We start from the raw sequence: 20,229 nt of genomic DNA, 5'->3' as shown, positions 1-20,229 counted from the left end.
CGGTCGCATCCATCGCGTCACTCGTAGCCGAAAGAAGCCGAACGTCGGTGCGGCTCTATACTGCGCCTGCGCACCGACGTTCGGCTTCTTTCGGAAAATCGTGACGCGATGGATGCGACCGTCGGAAGCCTCTCGGAAGCCTGTCAATCAAGAAGGAACGCCCATTCCCGAAGCCCATACCCGGAAGCGACGGAGAGGATGCGTCTCGTAAACGGGTAAGTACTGCACATATTTTAAAATAAATAGCCGATTCCCCTAGTAATAACGAGCAGGAATCTAAGGGGGAAAAGTGCCCTCTAAGGGTGAACCCCCGCTTTAAATATATAAATGTAAATTATGATGTATTAATTTCTTATATGTTGTTTTTTATTTTCTTTGCTTAGAGCTGGCTTTATAAAATTTGGTCGCTTGTGGAACCCCTGAGGAAGCCGGTTACGGCGAAATATATTGTGTCCAACAACATCTCTATACCGACCATTAGCCCTAAAATTGGGAAATTCCAGCAACCCAAATCAGACACTCTGGCAATTTTGTTTTGTTTTTAAATGATGTATTATGTAATATATAAAACCTGACTTTTTTTGAGGTTTTAAATAAATTGTTATAAAAAACTTAAATTTTCTGATATTGTTTATGTCTAAGCACCGTCAACATCCCATTTGCTCCAATAATTTACTCTACTATACCAGGGATGAGGTGCGATCATTATATCTGTGCTTGATTGGATCACAATCCTTTTTTCAGGGGAAAAGAAATGTGAAGGGCCTCATCCTGGGCCACATCACTGATGCATTTCGACCCTTTTAAGTCATCAGTGATGGGGCTCAAGAGGAGCTCAAGGCTGAGGCCCTTCACATTTATTTTCCCCTGTTGAGCCAGTGGTGTGCGGGGTCACCCATCCCCTCAGTCAGCTGGTTTAAAGGGGTTGTAAAGGTAATTTTTTTTATTTTCTAAATAGGTTCCTTTAAGCTAGTGCATTGTTGGCTCATTAACCTTTTCCTTCGACTTCCCTTCTAATGCCACGTACACACGACCTATTTTCATGACGAGAAAAATTGCATTTTTTAAATTGGTCAATGCAAACGACCGTGTGTAGGCTCCAGAGCATTTTTCTCAACGAGAAAAATTCCCATTAAAAATGTATTTAATGGGTATTATTTTTATTATTATTATTATTATTATTATTATTATTATTTTTATTATAATTTTTTCTCATCGTTTTCACGTCGTTGTTTTTCTCGTCGTGAAAAACAGTCGTGTGTAGGCTTTAACGACGGGAAAAAACACACATGCTCAGAAGCAAGTTATGAAAAGGGAAATTTGCATAATCAGCCCAAAGGGTGGCGCCATTCGAATAGAACTTCCTCTTTATAGTGCCGTCATAGGTGTTGTATGCCACCACGCTTTGCCCCCATAATCCATGGGGGTTAGTCAGCCAGAACAGCTTACTGAGGAGGAACAGGAATTGAGAAATTCAGACAAAGAATACAAAGAAAAAAACATTTATGCCGCGTTTTTAATGGTCTACAAAAATGATTTTTTTTTCAACCCGATCATTAAAACGGCCTTGCCTACACACGATCGTGAAAAAAAAAATGCTCTAGCAAAGCGCGGTGACGTACAACACGTACGACGGCACTATATAGGGGAAGTTCCATTCGGATTGCGCCACCCTTGGGGCTGCTTTTGCTGATTTTGTGTTAGTAAAAGACGATTCACGCTTTTCAGTCTGTTACAGCGTGATGAATGTGCTTACTCCATTACGAACGCTAGTTTTACCAGAACAAGCACTCCCGTCTCATAACTTGCTTCTGAGCATGCACGTTTTTTTCACGTTGTTAAAGCCCACACACAACCATTTTTTACAACCTTAAAAACGTAGTGAAAAAATAGAGCATGTTCGAAATTTTTAATGGCCATTTTTTAGATCGTGAAAAATGCTCTAGAGCCCACACACGATCGTTTTTAATGACATAAAAAAACGGTAATTTTTTAGGTCATGCATTAGAATGGAAATCGACGGAAAAGGTAAGTGAACCAACAATGCACTAGCTTAAAGGAACCTATTTAGAAAATAAAAAAACAAACCTTTATAACCCCTTTAATAATCTAGTGTCTCCAAAAGTTTTGCATGGACTGACCCTAAAGTTTAACTCTGTCGTCTGTTTCTAGTGCAGTTTGAGGGCTCTGGATGGCAATGCGGATCTCCCCATCTGAGGGCGCGTCTTCTACAGTCCACCCCGAGGAGCCCGGTGAATCTGCGACCATCTAGTCCTGACCTTACAGCAAACCAAAGGGAGCATGGCTCACCGCCCAAGGAGCTTGACTGCTCAAGAGTGAGGAAGCCCATTTGTGCCGAACTGCAAAGACATGGGTGAGTGTTTCGTCTCGATTCAATGCAGCTGTGTATAATAACAGATTTATGATTCTGATTATTGGGTTAACACCTAAAGCAGGGGTGTCCAAACTCAATTTCATAGTGGGCCGCATCAGCATTATGAGTGAGTGAGAAACTTATATAGCGCAACACATGCAAACTGAATAGCCTCTGGGCGCTTTATGATTGCCTTCAAAAGGGCCGGTTGTATCTATAAGATTAGATGTCCAGCGCATCCCCTCCCCTTACATTAGATGTCAAGAGCCAACCCACCATCAGAAGTTGAGTCCCCCACTCTCCCTTACATCAGAGTGTACCCGCTTTTCTTATGCTGCTGGTGAAAAGAAGCTGGATGCATTGCTTGAAAGCAGAAAGTAAGTGTCAAGGAAGCATGAATCAGACGTACAAAACAGATAAATGAATAAGAAGATTTTATTGGAAACCAAACAGCAAGATCAAAGTCCACACTGACGGCTGAAACGGCCAGAGGAGTCGTCCAACGGTGCCAGGGTCGATAGCCAGGGATGAGAGTCAGCCAAGCCGGAGTCTGTAGCCAAAGACGGGGTGAAACGAAGCCGGGGATCAGGAACCAGAAGGAACGTCCGTAGCCGGGCCGGTGACCAGGAGCAGGCAGCACGATCACAGAAGAGGGTGTCAGACAAGAGGCCCAAGCGAGGAAATGCTGCAGCTGCCGTCATATATATATATGCTGAGCAGCCAGCTCTTCCCAGTGGAAAGGAGGAGCCGCAGGGTGTGACAGGTTACAAGAACCCCATGAAGCAATATGCTGCTAGCACATGTCAGTGATGAGAAGCCTGCAAAGAGGTAAGACCATGACAGTACCTCCCCCTCAAGGGCCCCTCCTCCGCGGCGCAAAATACGGCTTCTGGGGAAAGCGTGCGTGGAAGGCTCAGAGGAGGACAGGAGCATGGACATCTGCGGAAGGAACCCAGGAACGCTCCTCTGGACCATACCCACGCCAGTGGACTAAGAACTGCAACCGGCCACGGACCAAGCGTGAGTCCAGGATATCGCTCACCTCGTATTCTTTATGATCGCCCACCTGGACAGGACGAGGCCGAGGAACCAAGGAGGTGAAACGATTGCATATTAGTGGTTTCAACAGGTTAACGTGAAACACATTGGAAACCCGCATACCAGGTAGAAGCGCGAGAGCATAGGCAACCGGGTTCACCCTGCGGAGCACACGGAAGGGACCAACAAAGTGAGGAGCCAGCTTAGGAGTGGGCACTCGGAGGTTGAGATTGCGAGTGGACAACCATACACGATCTCCGACCTGGTAGGAAGGAGCAGGCAACCGCCTGCGATCAGCCTGGAGCTTCTGGCGCTGCACAGAGACCCTGAGGGACCTCTGGATCTGTACCCATGAAGCACGTAGGGCAGAAAGGTGGTTCTCCACAGCCGGAACATCTTGGGGAGAGAATGACTCCAGTAATACAGCAGGTTGGAACCCATAATTGGCCATGAAGGGAGACATCCCAGAGGAAGAGTTAACCTCCGTGTTCCTGGCAAACTCAGCCCATGGCAGAAGGTCAACCCAATTGTCCTGATGATCGGAGACATGGCAACAAAGAAATTTCTCCAGGGCTTGATTGGATCGCTCTGCGGCCCCATTGGACTGAGGGTGGTAAACCGAAGAGAAGGAGAGTCGAATACCCAACTGAGAGCAAAAAGCACGCCAGAACCTGGACATAAACTGACTCCCTCGATCCGAAACTATCTCTTTAGGCAAACCGTGCAAACGGAAGACCTCCCTGGCGAAAACCGTGGCCAACTCCTGTGCAGTAGGTAACTTCTTGAATGGAACACAGTGGCATATTTTGGAGAACCGATCCACAATCATGAGAATGACCGTATGGCCTCGGGGACACAGGAAGGTCCACAATGAAGTCCATCCCCAGGTGTGACCATGGGACCATTGGGAATGGGTTGTAGAAGTCCCAACGGAAGATGCCGAGGGGATTTATTCTGGGCACAAACAGAGCATGCAGCTACATATGCGGCAATGTCGGACCGTAGAGAAGGCCACCAGAACAAGCGTGAGACAGCCCAGGACAGCTGATTCTTTCCAGGATGGCCCGCGGTCTTGGAGTTATGGTAGGTTCGCAACAGCCGGGTGTGCAACTCCTCAGGCAGGAAGCACCTACCATTGGGTCTCCCAGAAGGAGCACCAGATTGAGCTGCCAGAATCTGCTCTCCAAGGGGAGAGGTCAAGCTGGTACGGATGGCGGCCAGGATCTGATTTGGAGGTATGACCAAAGTCGGTATCGAATCCTCTTTGGACAGCTCGGAGTATTGACGTGATAAGGCATCCGCCCTGATGTTCTTGGAACCGGGTAAGTAGGAGACCACGTAATTAAAGCGTGACCGGAACAGAGCCCATCTGGCCTGAAGGGGTGTCAATCTCTTGGCCTCCGAAAGGTACGTCAGGATGAGAAGCGGAACCACAGAACCCTCGAGCAAGTGCCTCCATTCTTTGAGAGCCTGCACGATAGCTAACAGCTCTGTCACCAATCTGGTAGTTGCATTCCGCGGGAGACAGTTTCCTGGAGTAGAACCCACAGGGAAGCAGAGGTCCCTCTGGTGTCCGACGCTGAGACAGAAGGGCGCCTACTCCCGTCTCAGACGCATCCACCTCAAGGACGAAGGGCAACCCAGGATTGGGATGAGACAGTATTGAAGCCGAAGCAAAGGCTGACTTTAGAGCCTCAAAAGCCAGGATGGCCTCGGCCGGCCAATCATGGGAATTACTGCCCTTCCTGGTCAGATCCGTGAGAGGCTTGGCCAGCAAGGAAAAGTCCCTGATGAACTTCCAATAATAATTGGCGAAGCCCAAAAAGCGCTGCAGGGAACGAAGGCCAGTGGGCTGTGGCCACTGTAGGACTGCCGAAACTTTCTCAGGGTCCATGGAGAACCCCTCCGCGGAAATGATGTAACCTAAGAAGGTTACCTGGGACCGGTGAAATTCGCATTTCTCAAGCTTACAGAAAAGCTTGTTCTCTCCTAACCGTTGCAACACTCGCTTGACGTCCAGGATGTGGACCTCCATGGATTCAGAATATACCAAGATATCGTCCAAGTAGACCACTACACACTGCTGCAACAGGTCACGAAAAACATCATAGATAAATTCCTGAAAGACTGCGGGCGCATTGCACAACCCAAAGGGCATAACCAGTGATTCGTAATGACCGGTCCTGGTGTTGAACGCGGTCATCCACTCATCACCCTCCCTGATCCTTACAAGGTTATACGCAGCCCTCAGGTCGAGTTTGGTAAAGACCGTTGCCCCCTTGAGACGGTCGAACAACTCGGAAATCAACGGAATCGGGTATGCATTCTTAATCGTGATGCGATTTAGGCCCCTATAAGTCGATGCAAGGCCTCAATTCTCCGCCCTTCTTCTTTACAAAGAAAAATCCAGCCCCCGCTGGGGAAGAGGATTTGCGAATGTGCCCCCGGGAAAGCGCCTCCCTCACGTACTCCTCCATGGCCTCATTCTCAGCAACCGACAGTGGATATACCCTGCCACGAGGAGGAATGGCACCAGGTTGTAAATCTATGGCACAATCGTATGGGCGGTGCGGAGGCAGGGCACCAGCGCGCACCTTATCGAACACATCCAGATACTCCCTGTACTCAGAGGGTAACACAGAGTCCGAGGAGGCACACAACACCTTGACGGGCTCATGGATGCAACTAGCCCCACACTGTGGGGACCACGAGAGGATCTCAGCCAATCTCCAATCGAAAGTCGGATTATGCCTCTGGAGCCAGGGGTACCCCAAGACCACAGAGTAGTGAGGAGACGAAATGACCTGAAGACAGACCGATTCCCTATGAACGACCCCAATGGCTATCTCCTCTGGAAGGGTCTCATGAGTGACCTGCTGCAGCTGAAGGGGTCTGCCGTCAATCACCTCAAGCACCAGCGGAGAAACTCGAGCCTGCAGAGGAGTGGAGTTTGCGGCAGCAAATCTACTGTCGATGAAAAGACCACCAGCACCAGAGTCCACCAACGCCTGGGCCTTCACCGAGCCCCTGGCCCAGGAGAGGACAACGGTGAGCAGTGGTTTATCAGCACGGAAAACCGGGGACGTAGAAATTCCACCCAAGATCTCTCCCCGACAGGATCTCAGGTGCGAGCGTTTCCCGGACAGTTCGGACATGACAACCGAAAATGCCCACTGAGGCCGCAGTACATGCAACGACCCTCACGTCTCCGAAGTGCCCTCTCCCCCTCAGACAGGCGAGCAAACCCCAGCTGCATGGGCTCACCCCCAGGCACGTCAGCCCCAGGAGGCGTGGGAGGAGAGGGAGGCACGGGTGGGACAGCACCCAATCTGTTGGAAGGCCTCCGCAGGCTCTCCTTAAAGGAAGGTCTCTCCCTGAGTCTGGTGTCAATCAATATCAGGAAAGAAATGAGAGCCTCGAGCTCCACGGGTAGGTCTTTAGCCGCAATCTCATCTTTCAAGGTGTCAGAGAGACCATGGGAGAAGGCAGCCTCATTATTCCAGCCCACCTCTGCTGCCAGGGTACGAAACTCAATGGCGTATTCGGCTACCGATCGTGAACCCTGTCTGATGGACATGAGAAGCTTCGCAGCAGAGGCAGAGCGAGACGGCATATCGAAAGCCCTCCGAAGAGAAGTAACAAAACCGGAAAACTCGGCAACCACCGGATTGTTGTTCTCCCATAAAGGACTTGCCCAGGCCAAGGCCTTGTCCGAGAGCAGCGAGATCAGGAAGCCCACCTTTGATCTCTCAGTAGGAAAAGCATGTGGCAGCAACTCGAAATAAATGCCCACTTGGTTAAGGAAGCCTCGGCACTGAGTTGGCTCACCCCCAAAGCGCTGTGGGAGGGGGGCAGAACCGGTCATACCCCGAGACACCGCAGGCACAGCAACGGGTGCCGGGGTAGACTCTGGCACAACAACCGGAGCGGCAGTGGAAGCGGTAACGGGAGCGACAACCGGCCTAGCAGCTGCAGGAGCGAGATGAGCAGTGCGTGCAAGCAGGGTTTGCAACGCCTGAGCGAACTGACCCAGCAGGTGATCCTGCTGATCAAGTCTGGCAACCAGCATGGGTAGTGAGGATGGCCCTGTACCGTCAGGATTCATGGCTTGGGCCTAATGTCAAGGAAGCATGAATCAGACGTACAAAACAGATAAATGAATAAGAAGATTTTATTGGAAACCAAACCGCAAGATCAAAGTCCACACTGACAGCTGAAACAGCCAGAAGAGTCGTCCAACGGTGCCAGGGTCGATAGCCAGGGATGAGAGTCAGCCAAGCCGGAGTCTGTAGCCAAAGACAGGGTGAAACGAAGCCGGGGATCAGGAACCAGAAGGAACGTCCGTAGCCGGGTCGGTGACCAGGAGCAGGCAGCACGATCACAGAAGAGGGTGTCAGACAAGAGGCCCAAGCGAGGAAATGCTGCAGCTGCCGTCATATATATATGCGGAGCAGCCAGCTCCTCCCAGTGGAAAGGAGGAGCCGCAGGGTGTGACAGGTTACAAGAACCCCATGAAGCAATGATGAAACCCCATGATGAGAAGCCTGCAAAGAGGTAAGACCATGACAGTAAGGTTCTGAAATAAGGCCAGAGGAGGGCTGGAGGAGAGGTGCGAGGGCCACATGAAATGGCCTGGAGGGCGGCATTCGGCCCCGTGGGCCTTGTGTTTGACACCTGTGACCTAAAGTGTATCTAAACCAGTGGTTATAGTAATTTTCTTTTGTCAGCCTTCTTTCCCCTATTTCCCTGATTATTGTTACCTAGCAGTCTTGCCGGTAACACATTTCCTGTCCTAGGGTGACAATGCTCTCTCACACTGCATCTATGCAGACAGAACCACACAAGCGTCTCCCTCTCCTTATCTTCATTACATAGGATAAAGGAATTCTGTTGTTTAGAAGTTCACTCTAGTTGCCTGTGCTACATATAGTCAGCGCTGGTTTCTTTAAGATGCTGCTTGAACACTTTACTCTCCGTATACTAAACACATGGGGTCGCTCGCTTGGCACTTCCACCATACAGAGAACATCTTGCATTTTTTTTCGATTGGTTTGTGTTGTAAGTGGTGGTGTGGTAAGAGAAAGGATTGTGTGATTGATGTCTCCATCTCTATCTTGTTCCCAGGTGGTTCCACGGACCTCTGAGCTGCACCGATGCAGAGAAACGATTGCATAAAAGTGACCCAGGAAGCTTCTTGCTGCGTACAGAGGCGGAAAGCATGTTTTTCCTTTCTGTTAGGTAAATGTCAAGTTTTTGGTAAATGCTCAAGAGTTAATTTATTGATTTATATTTCTATAGCACTTTATATGCTGTTGGGACTGCTGGTGAGGTAGCCATCTTGTCCAGCATGTCTTTGGAGTGTGAGAGGAAACCACACAGGCCCAGGGAGAACATCCAAACTCCATGCACATAATGTCCTTGTCAAGACCCAACCCGAGGACCCCGGTACTGAATGGTAGAAGTGCTAACCAACCAGCGCCACTATGCTGCCCACTTGAAAATTGTAATTCAAATCTATATGCATGCATGCTATTACGGTCTCTTTGCTAAAGCCAGCCATAGATGGTTTGAATCTCAGCCGGTTCAGCAGGGACTGGCCAAGATTTGTTCCATGTATGGGCAAGATCGACTTGGGTACAACCAACATTTCTAGTATGCGATTATTGCCAGTGGCTATGGCACTAGCAATCATCCCTGCATTCTCCTGGCATAAGTTACAGATTCTGCACACTTGCTGAGACCATAATACTGCGGTCCCCACTGCCTGTTGGAGTTTTTATTTATTTTATGCCATGGAGAATGTAACAGAGGGAGCTAGGACACACAAAGGGAACACCCAAAACTTCCAGGTAGAAAGACAGAGGGCCAGATTCTCGTACTTTTGCAGAGGGCGTAGCGTAAGCCATTTGCAATACGCCGCCGCAACTTACTGGAGCAAGTGCCGTATTCCTCAAGCACTTGCTCCGTAGTTTGCGGCGGCGTAGTGTAAAAGGCCCGGCGTATCCCCGCGTAATTCAAAGGGGGCGGCTTGTATTTAAACTTAAATCACTGGGCTTAAAATAGCCCAGTGCGCATGCTCCAGTTTTTGACGGAAAATGTCAATGACGCCGACGTGTGTGTCATTGACGTAAAGTCGTATTCAAGAACGACTTAGGATAACGACGTACCCGACGGGAAAAGACGATGCGGACCCGACGCCATACTTAACATGGCATACGGCGGACTGGCGTAAGGTTACCCCTCAATATAGCAGGGGTAACCTTACGCTTACGCAAACGACGGCTACGCGACGCAAATTCGTTCGGGAATCGGCGTATCAGGCTCATTTGCATAAACAAATGAGACCTGAACGTAAACGCCACCTAGCGGCTGTCGGCGAATTACATTCAAGATCCGACAGTGTAAGTCACTTACACCTGTCGGATCTTGGCCGTATCTATGCGAAAATGATTTTAGGAATCACTCGCATAGATACCCAGGCCAAAAAACAGAGATACGACGGTGTTTCCTGAGATACACCGTCGTAACTCTGCTGAGAATCTGGCCCAGAGTCAGGAATTATGGAATCTAGGTCTCGCAGTTATATAAAAAGCTGTCTTGGTCCACAAGGTTCCACCTACAACTAAAATATTTTTTTTGGGTAAACTGATCCTCTATTAATTCATTGGATGATTTTAACAATAATGTGCCATATGTGCTGTAAATGTTGTATGGCTGTTAAAGATAAACCCCAGGAAACGTTTATACGTAAGCCTGTTTAGACAATCCCCAGGATGATTTTACTTTTCTAGCTATTTATGGCTAGAGTTGCCACCCTTTCTTCAAGCCCCAAGGAAAGCAGTAATGCGGTGTGCATAGCACGCCGCAGCAAAATGTGGGTGTGCCCGAATTGCACCCCAGTGATGCCAAACCTGCCCCAGACAGCTGCCTGCTGTTCCTGGATAGCAACAGATTTGTGTGTGACTATCTTGGTTACTTGGGAAGCCGCAGCCCAGTCTGAATAATGCGTCTGGGTTTCAGTCTGCCTGAAATCCGGACACATGATTTAAAACCTGGACTGTCTGGGTGAATCCCGGACAGGTGGCAACCCAATTTATGGCCAGTCTTAACCTGTCATTTTTCTACAATGCCCATTTAAATAGGATGCTCTGTGTGCACTGACTTACAGATAGCCACCAAAAATGGCACTTGAAAATCTAAAAGTACGGCTCAGGACGTGTTCAAATTGTAAATGTCATGTAAAATGGTATACAGAATAATTCCACGCTGCCTTAAGGGTACGCTGCTGACACGCCAAGTAGACAAATTGCAACAATGCGGAAACAAAAAAAGTGTAGCGCTAATCAAAATATATAAATGAATAAATAAATAAATAAATATGTGAAAAATGAATAAATACGTAAAAACTTGATAAATAAAGTGCTCAAATATTGATAGTGAACAATGTAAATATAAATGTCCCCATAAGCACACTATGAAAGTCTATATGCAGGAAATTCAAAACCGGTGCAAAAATGCAAAGACTATTAGAGTGATCAAACTTTGGTGACAAAGTTCTAAATATGGTGACGACTTCAAACCATGCAGATGTGCAAGTGAAGGGAACCACCCCACAGGTAAAAAAGGCTTACCAGAATGTATGGACCCTAGAGAACCTACGTCAATGGGTCAAAGAGGCTTGCGTGGTGGAACCACAATGTAATTTGGGCGATCCTATGGACTTCAGGATGCTGTGCCAGAGATGACAAAACACCAACAGGATAGAGAGAATCTCAGGGAAAGGTGACTTCCTAGTGGGTTGTCTCATAGAAATGATGGTCCAGGGAATCCCAAATAGATGTAGAAGGGTTGTGGGGGGGAGGAAGGTATAAAGAGTTATAGGAAAACGCTTGTACCGCATCTACTCAATGCCGCAAAAAGACTTATCCCAAGGAAGTGGCAAGAGGTGGAGTGCCCCTTAATCTGGGAATGGATAGATGCGGTTGAAGAAACTTACAAAATGGAAGAACTAAAAGAGGCTATAGAGGGCAATAACATCTTACAAATCACGAAATGGGATAAATGGAGGACTTTCAAGAAATCGTGGAGCTACGCAGAAAAATTAAGGGCAGATACTTAAAAGATATATCAGAAGAAAATTAGAGAGAACTAGAGATATAAGGGATTGTTTAAGGTGAGGGGGGGGATGGGGGGGAAGGATTGGGGGGGGGATAATTGAAATCACAATTACTTTGCGCCTCTTAAGCACGAGGAATGATATTAAATAAATAACCACAATATATACTTATATTTAAAGAAAGAAAAAAAAAAAAACGAATTTCCATACAAAAGAAGCGACACTTATGATGCAAAACCAATATAGAGATGCAATAGGCTGGTACGCAGAACATGAGCATATAATGCACACTCTATGAGGTTGAGTCTGAAGTGAAAAAAAAAAAAGAAGGGTTGTGTCATACAAGAGAAGAAAAAAAAACGGCCACATAGCGTAACTCTATTATACATATCAAAAGTTTAATAAAGTCAGAATACTTACATTTGTGATGATATTCAAGCGCTTTGTATAAAATGTGGCAACAATGGAGTCCCTCCGATGCGTTTCGTCTGCTAGGACATCATCTGGGGTGCCTGGCAAGCCTTTTTGACCCATTGTTCACTATTAATATTTGAGCACTTTATTTATCAAGTTTTTATTTATTTATTCATTTATATATTTTGATAAACGCTACACTTTTTTTGTTTCCTAAATGTTATGTAAACAATGCCCAGATTTTACACCATTTATTCTTTTTGCTCAACAGAGGCCGCAGTAGCATATTGCACGTTAAAGTGATCGTCATGCCAGATGGGCGTTTTATGCTTGGAGATAGTGGACCAACCTTCCCCTGTATCCCTGACATGGTGCAGCATTACATCCAGTCTCCGTTGCTCTTCCCGGGGGAGGGACAAGTGTGTCTGCAGCATCCAGTGTCTTCAGTATTACAGTGATGTGTTTTAACCAAACAGTGACTCTGACAGTGGCAAAGTACAAGGCCTTAAAGTCTACATCGATAGAAGAAGCATAATGGAGAAAACTGGGATCATCTGTGGCAAACTTGGCATTTTAGCGGACCTTTAAAATGCTTTGCACCAAAGCAATAACTTGTTCTTCATCTTCATGTGAAGTTTGGTAACAGTTGAGCCATTTTTTTTTACATTGGTGACTGTACCTCCAGCTTGGAATGGCAAATGGAAAGATCTCATTTAAGGCTATTTAAAAGTAGCCTAAGGTTTGGCTGGATCCTTTAGAACTTTTTGTGGCTTTCCTTCCATTGGATCTGCAGGTTACATTCATGGTATCCAGTACCAGTCATTATGCAAATATTTTTAAAGCACTGGTCAAGGGTTTTTTCTCCTTTTTAATGAACATGGAACCTTGCCTGCTGCAGCTCCTAGCTTTGATGAGCCCCCTTCTGGTGAAACCTGGTAATGAGGCGTGACCTTAAAATACCATTATTTGTTATAATAACCATCCTGTTTTAATGGACTGGTTTCTGTCTACCAAATATTATAAACAATAGTGGGATAAGAGCTTCATCCTTAATAAAGAGCGGTGAAGATTCTTTTGTGTTCCTGTGTGACAGGGTTCCAGTCACCTTAATGGTTTACTATTTTTCCTGGATTTTTCTTCTTCTTTTTTTTTTTTATAATTTCACCATGCACTGCACAATTCTGAGACTTCTCCTAAGCTTTTATATCTGTCTGTACAAAAGTCTGGTATTGTTCTATGATAGGCTTGGAAAAGCAAGGAGTGGCCATCTTGCACCACCAATAATCTCTAATTGCAATGTTTATAGGAATATAAAGGGATTTTATATAGTTACATAGCCAGTTAGGTTGAAAAAAGACACAAGTCCAACCTGTGTGTGTGTGTGTGTGCGCTTTTATGTGAATAAAATGTTCTCATCAAATATTTTACTGCTGTTGGCAGTCTTGAATAAAACAACCACCTCTTCAAGAATTATTCAAAGCGCTGGCTCACGGAGTGGCTCACAGCAGGGGTCCGGTGCGCCCCCATTCGCCATTTCAGGTCTGATCTCAGCCTGAATTGTTGGCTGAATGGACCAGAAGACACACAGGACTCCTGTGCAATTCGAACCTACTCCTGAGATGTGTGAACCGGCTCCATAGAGAGCTGGTCACAATCTCCTGACATGCGAATTGGATGCAGCAAAACCTGCATCCAATTTGCAGTAGTGTGAACCCAGACTGAAGGAAACCTGTCAACTATTTACACTTCTGAAAGTAACGATCTTACCTTTCTAGTACCTTTATTAGTCAGGAGAGACTCTTTGATGTCCTCCCTAAATTAGCTATATTTTCTTACACTGCCATACACTTATCCAATATGACTGATTCAGGGCCAGCAAGTCCATTCTTACTGGACTGAGGTTGGCTAGAAATAAGGGTCTGTTCATGAACTACCGACATGGCCTTACTGACGCTTTAAAAAAAAAAGTACAAATGTGTGCTCTTCACCATGGTCTGCATTTTATAAATGGGTTTTATTTATGAATGGGTTTTAGTCTAGCGCTTAAGCTCCTTTAAAATAGAGCACAGCGCATAAAGAAATCAACAGGCAGAAGAGGATGTCTGGTTAATAGCAGTTTTGTGGTACCTACTTTCAGGCAGTAATTTTTCTTGTAAACATTTAGAATGCCTGAAAGGTTTGCACTCAATGTGCATGATATTAATGGAGAATACAAATACAGAGGTAAATCCATTAAATTAATAAATTATGAAAACAATAAAGGAAACCTGTGCTGAATGGAGGTTTGATATTGTTGAAAATCTGAAAACGTCAGTTGCCGTGCATACTAATATAATAAGCTAGGGGTTTTCTAAATAACTGGCCTGGATTAAGTATGCAGGTCAGTAACTAAAGTATATGTATAGCCTATTTTTTTTTTCTTGTTTCGGATATAGTAGGAAAGAATAAGTACCCATAATTACATTTTCTGCTGCTGCCCCCCCCCCCCCCCCCCCCCCGGAGCAGAGAACCAGGCCCTTTACAGGTGTAATGCAAACAAAAAAAAATGTAAAAAAGTAAAAGAAACCGGGAGGGGGACCACCCGGGCACCATCAGGCCTCATACAGGTGTAAAGCCTGTACCCCCCTGATGGCAGCCCTGTCCCTCTATATTTGTCCTGTGGAACATTGTTAAAACTTTAGAGTTGTCACCAGAACAAGAGGTGATGGTAAATATTCCAACACAGACACCTGTTCTGGTGACAAATGCCCAAAAGTGGACTTTCCCTTGACTTGTAGAAATTTGCTCTCACTTCCTGTTGCATCCCCAGGTCAGGAAGTGAATAGAAATCTCCTGAATGGGATAAGACAGGAAAAAATAAACTAACTGGGAGGTTGACCCTTTAATAGACTATTCACAACTTAATAAAAATTGGTTATACACTTTAAAATCATTAGCCAGGCAACTCAATCACATTTTCAGAAAAACAGTCCCCGTTCCCAGTCTTTATATTTCTCCCGTCACAGGTTTCATCTAGGTAATAATCATCATCTAAGGTACTTGCAGTTTGGTGTGATACAAAACACAGTTGTTACCAAGTCATGTGCTGTCCTCTGTTGCAGAAGTAGATTATGGAGTCGCAACATCTTCTAAAATTAATGTAGCTTGCCAGCCAAACTTTTTTTTAGTTTTGTATGGAGTGGGGAAGAGTTGAAACATTATCGCATATCTGGCTGAAAGGCGAGATGATGAAAGAGCTTCCCTGGCAACTTGGCTCAAACACCCCTGCAGTGGAGCACAGGGTGTAAAGCCACGTACACACGATCGGTTTGTCCGCTGAAAACAGACCAATGGACTGTTTTCATCGGACAAACCAATCGTGTGTGGGCTCCATCGGTTTTATTTCCATTGGTGTAAAAAAATAGAACATGTTTTACATTTTTCCTATGGATAAAAAAACGATAGAAAAATTAGATTGTCTATATGGAACTCCATCGGTCAAAAATCCACGCATGCTCAGAATCAAGTCGACGCATGCTTGGAAGCATTGAACTTCATTTTTTTTGGCTCGTCGTAGTGGTGTACGTTTACCACATTTTGTCACGATCGGATTTTAGACTGATGGTGTGTAGGCAAGACTGATGAAAGTCATCTTCATCGGATATCCAACGAAAAAATCCATTGGATTAGATTCCATCAGATATCTGATTGTGTGTACAGGGCTTAAGAGGGCACAGATTGGCATATAGTCCAAAGGTGTGCGCAGCCTATTGCATTAGGATGTGCACCCTTAAAGGGTTTTGTTTTACAAACCATCACTGCCCTGTATTGGCTCTGTGTCTCTGTACATCACAGAAGCAGGAAACAGCATGCAAAAACGAAACTAAAACTGCAGGTACATTAAATGATTGATTTTGATCTATTTTTAATCATTTTTAAAAGGAATCAGTTAACTATTATGTCTCTATACCCTGTAAACAGTCATTTCAGCAAAACATTTTTTTTTCCTTTTACAACTCCTTTAAGCTCAAACACACATGCATGTGTATGTGTCTACATATATATGACCCTGGCACATTGTTCTCCCTGACGGCGCAGTGAAAGGGAAGAGAATAAACACTTTTCTTATGGCAGAGCCGGTAAGAGGGAGATCTTTCCCATGTTCCTGCTGCTACACAGAGCGATAACACTAATGCGCATGGGGTGATTAGGGTGTGCCTGGGCACAGCCGGCATACCCTGTGTGCACGCCTATGATGGAGTCCAATCCATGGAAGTTCCTTCAAGGTCAAACCTGGAATCAGCATAGACAAGCGGTGGTCAGGAACCAATCAAGGTCAAAATTGAAATCAGCAGGGATAAGCTGTGGTCACTTACTAGCCAAGGTCAAATTGGAAATCTGCAGAGACAAGCTGTGGTAAGACAGTCACAAAATATTCCAACTGCACACCTTCCAGGAAAATGGCCAATAAGTAAAAGGGTGCTGAAACGATCACCAGCTGGGAACCGGAAAGCAAATCATGTACACATATTCGCCAGCACACCAAGGATCATTTAAAAACGTCCAAAAATTGAATGCATAATAGCGATCCAAAAAGCAACGTTTCGAGGTCACGCAGGACCTCTTTGCCTGACGAAGAGGTCCTGCGTGACCTCGAAACGATGCTTTTTGGATCGCTATTATGCATTAAATTTTTGGACGTTTTTAAATGATCCTTGGTGTGCTGGCGAATATGTGTACAAGCTGTGGTAAGAAACCAGCGAATCTCAAGAGCAGTAAAAACAAGCCCAAGAGCAGGCCAGGTCAGCAGCAGGAAAGCAGATCTTAGGAACAGGTTCAGGTTCCAGGGTAATAGTTGCAGGCCATCTAGCAACTTCCTGCCTTAGCTCTCTGGTGCCAAGACTGGGTTTAGTCGTGCATTTGTTCTGGGCATTGGCACACTTCCACGTTGTCTTCTGATACCGTCCTGACAAATATCTGTCAAGTTGTATTTGCTGTGCCCCCAACAGGCAGCGGTAGTGCTTTTATTACAATATACCGTATTTATCGGCGTATAACGAACACTTTTTTCCCCTGAAAATAGGGGGAAAATCACGGGTGCGCGTTATATGCCGATCCCCTGCAATCTTCTGTGTACCGGGCGCTCCATGCCGCTGAATTACAGAGCCGCGATCTTCTGTGTACCGGCTGCTCCGTCACTCATAGCCACGCCTCCTGGCCCCGAATTGGGCAACTGTATCATATGAGCAGGGTCAGGAGGCGTGGCTGTGAGTGACGGAGCGCTCGGTACACAGAAGATCGCGGCTCTGTAATTCAGCGGCATGGAGCGCCCGGTACACAGAAGATCGCGGCTCTGTAATTCAGCGGCATGGAGCACCCGGTACACAGAAAATCGTGGCTCTGAAGGTACTGCATCTGATGGCACCATCCAGTGGAGGCTCATCCATAGGGGCTCCAGGGGCAGCACCTCACCAGTTTTTGTTGCAGGAAAAAAATAGAAATAAACTATATAATAGATTTTGAGGGGGGGGTTATATAACAGTGAGGGGGGTTATATAGCAGTGAGGGGGGGTTATATATCACTTGTTCAATTTTCTTTATTTAAATTTTTTTTACTTAAAATTCCCTCCTAAAATTGGGGTGCGCGTTATACGCTGATAAATACGGTACTTGTTGAATGTATAGCAACAGCTAAGAGGACTGCATGGTACATGACAAGGTCCTATTTATATATTTTTTCACACAATATTCATGCCATTCTGACCCAAGAATGACACTTTTTTTAAATTAGATTCCATTATAAAAATGTGACTCATGAATGCAAATTTTAATAAATAGACCCTTGTCTGAGTATTTTGCTAACATGAGCGATAATCAGGTGTATGCTTTCACATAAACGCAGAATGTATGTGTTTAGTGGAATTCTTTAATTACGGTACATTTTGGTGTAATTGTTACTACTTTTTGTTACTATTATAGGTTTGTTTTAATTTTGAATATTCAAGCATATATAAAGCATGTCGAAGTTTTTTTTTTAGGTACTCAAGGTGCATGACATTGAATTTCATTTTAGTCAATACATAATGCCTGTTGGGTTTGTGCACTCATAATGCAAGGGCTGCCCACACGACCATTGACGGTAACCAATAAGAATTGTATCAAAGCAAAAATTAAATGTGTTGCCCATAACAATATTGTGCATTGCTTAAACCTTTTACTTTGCAGTTGGAAAGTCACAATGGGCAGGGTCTTTGTTTTTTTTCCTTCTTTATGACTAAGCCCCCCCATCCTCGCCTTGTTTTGAGGGGTTTTCAGTACTGAAAACAAGTGGAAAAGTTACACCACACTCAAAAATTCCTAAACTTTTGATCTTCACTCAATTCTGACCCTTAAAAAGACCCTGATGCCAGGCCATTTGTTTGAAAAAAAAGTCTGAGACTGTTGTTGTGTACTACCATCTTGGATTTAATGTTAGCAGCCCCAGCAGACGGAGAGCTATTAATCAAGTGGCATTCTATAGTGTTCCCCTTCAGTCCTTCGCTGGTAGCTACATACTGTAATAGGTGGACCTCCTGTGGCCCCCTGGGAGTATTATGCAGCAGGGCCGCTACTCAACACGGGACCCGCAAGACAGTAATGCCTTGTACACACGGTTGGACTTTTGACCATACAAAAGTCCGCCGTGAGTCTGTCGGAGGTTTGACGGAAAGATAGAGAACAGGTTCTCTATCTAATGTTCGTCGGACTTCCGACAAACAAAGTCCGATGGAGGCTACACACGGCTGGACTTTCCGAGGGAAAAAAAGCCCGTCTGACTTTTTTTCTCGGAAAGTCCGGCCGTGTGTACGAGGCATAAGGATTACTATATTAGTGGTGTCTACTACAGGGATTCTCTGCTTCCACAGAGTTTGGCCAAGTATGGAATACGCATACTTACATTGGTCCAAGCTAAGACCAATATAACTATGCAAAAATATCCACACCTGTAATTTGGCTTAAAAAACAGCAGGAAGTTAGCTTCAGCACCTGATTCCAACATGTTATCTATTTGGATTCCTTCATTCTTATCTTAAACCTTAAAAGAAAAATTGTATCTTTAGTGCAAGTTGTCTTGTAATGACCCCCACCAATTGAGCACAGTCCACCTGATTACATACTTTCCATCCTCTATTTCCAGCATTCTTCACTGTTCAGCCTTGCCCAGAGCCATTTTATCCTACCAGGTTCTGTTAGTGCACATGTGTGCTGTGGTCCTATTCATTCCTAGGAGAGAGTCATACTTCTGTTGATGTTTGGAGACCACCAGGAGTACCACCCTTATAGGAATGAATAAGGCTGCGACGTGCATCTATATATATATAAAACTCAATGGGCCTGATTTACCAAGCCTTTACTCCATGACTCATGGAGTAAAAGCAGGAGTAGCAGCCGTTTGGCCATTTACTAAAGAAATACGCTGCTAGTGCAGTGTATTTCCCTAGTTACTAATGTGCTCCGTGCGCCCAGGAGAGGGTGCATTGTGCACCAGTACAGACCTGGCGCACGGCACATTAAACTGTAAATTGCGGGGGTTTTGGGCGGGAGTTTATTAGGGGGGGGGGTGGGGGGATGCAGGGGAAGTGAAGTGACATGTGTTTTAAAGTGTTTGGCGGGCCGAATTGAAAGGGAAAGTGTTTTTTGAAAACAGATCCCCGTACGCTTGCACAGTGCGCCTGAACCTCGGGAGGTTCATTTGCATACTGGGCATGCGCAGAGAGAAAAGTCAGGGATTCCCGTGCGCCTTGTCAGTACGCCGTGAAAATCTTGGTAAATACCAAGCGGCGTACCCGTGATTGCGCTGCGTGACGCGGCGCACGGGAATCTCCAAGCTGTTTTCAGCCCTGAAGGGGAACTCGGCGCCAAATTTCAAACTTGAAATCGGCGCGGGTCCCCCTTCAGGGCTACATTGGGCTCTTAGGCTTGGTCCGGAACGTGAGGGGTTAAACCCGCGCCGATTCGGCGCGGGGGTCCCCCCCAGATCCAAACCAAGCCCTCATCCCAAGCATGCAGTCTGGCCCGGACAGGAATGGGGGAGGGGACGAGCGAGCGCCCCCCCCCCCCTCCTGAGCCGTACCAGACCGCATGCCCTCAACATGGGGGAGTGTGTGCTGTGGGGGAGGGGGGCACTGCCCCCCCACAGCACTCTTGCCCCCATGTCGATAGGGACAAGAGCCTCTTCCCGACAACCCTTGCCATTGGTTGTCGGGGTATGCGGGCGGGGCTAATCGGAATCTGCGAGCTCCCTTTAATAAGGGGGCCCCCAGATGCC

General features: G+C 46.0%; 1 protein-coding gene across 2 annotated transcripts in view; it reads left to right on the top strand.

Annotated features, from left to right (window-relative positions):
* LOC120920293 (SH2 domain-containing adapter protein D-like) overlaps positions 1–13,578 on the top strand; it is an 85,687-nt gene extending 72,109 nt beyond the window's left edge. For both annotated transcript variants that reach the window (XM_040332287.1, XM_040332288.1), the window contains 3 exons: positions 2,173–2,374; positions 8,537–8,650; positions 12,214–13,578. In XM_040332287.1, coding sequence (XP_040188221.1) covers positions 2,173–2,374; positions 8,537–8,650; positions 12,214–12,400 — 503 coding nt within the window. In that variant the 3' untranslated portion in view covers positions 12,401–13,578. The remainder of the gene's footprint in view (positions 1–2,172; positions 2,375–8,536; positions 8,651–12,213) is intronic.
* Positions 13,579–20,229: the final 6,651 nt, after the last annotated feature.

Source organism: Rana temporaria, chromosome 13, assembly GCF_905171775.1.
Source record: "Rana temporaria chromosome 13, aRanTem1.1, whole genome shotgun sequence".
Taxonomy (NCBI): Eukaryota; Metazoa; Chordata; class Amphibia; order Anura; family Ranidae; genus Rana; species Rana temporaria.
This window is presented reverse-complemented; position numbering and strand designations above follow the sequence as displayed.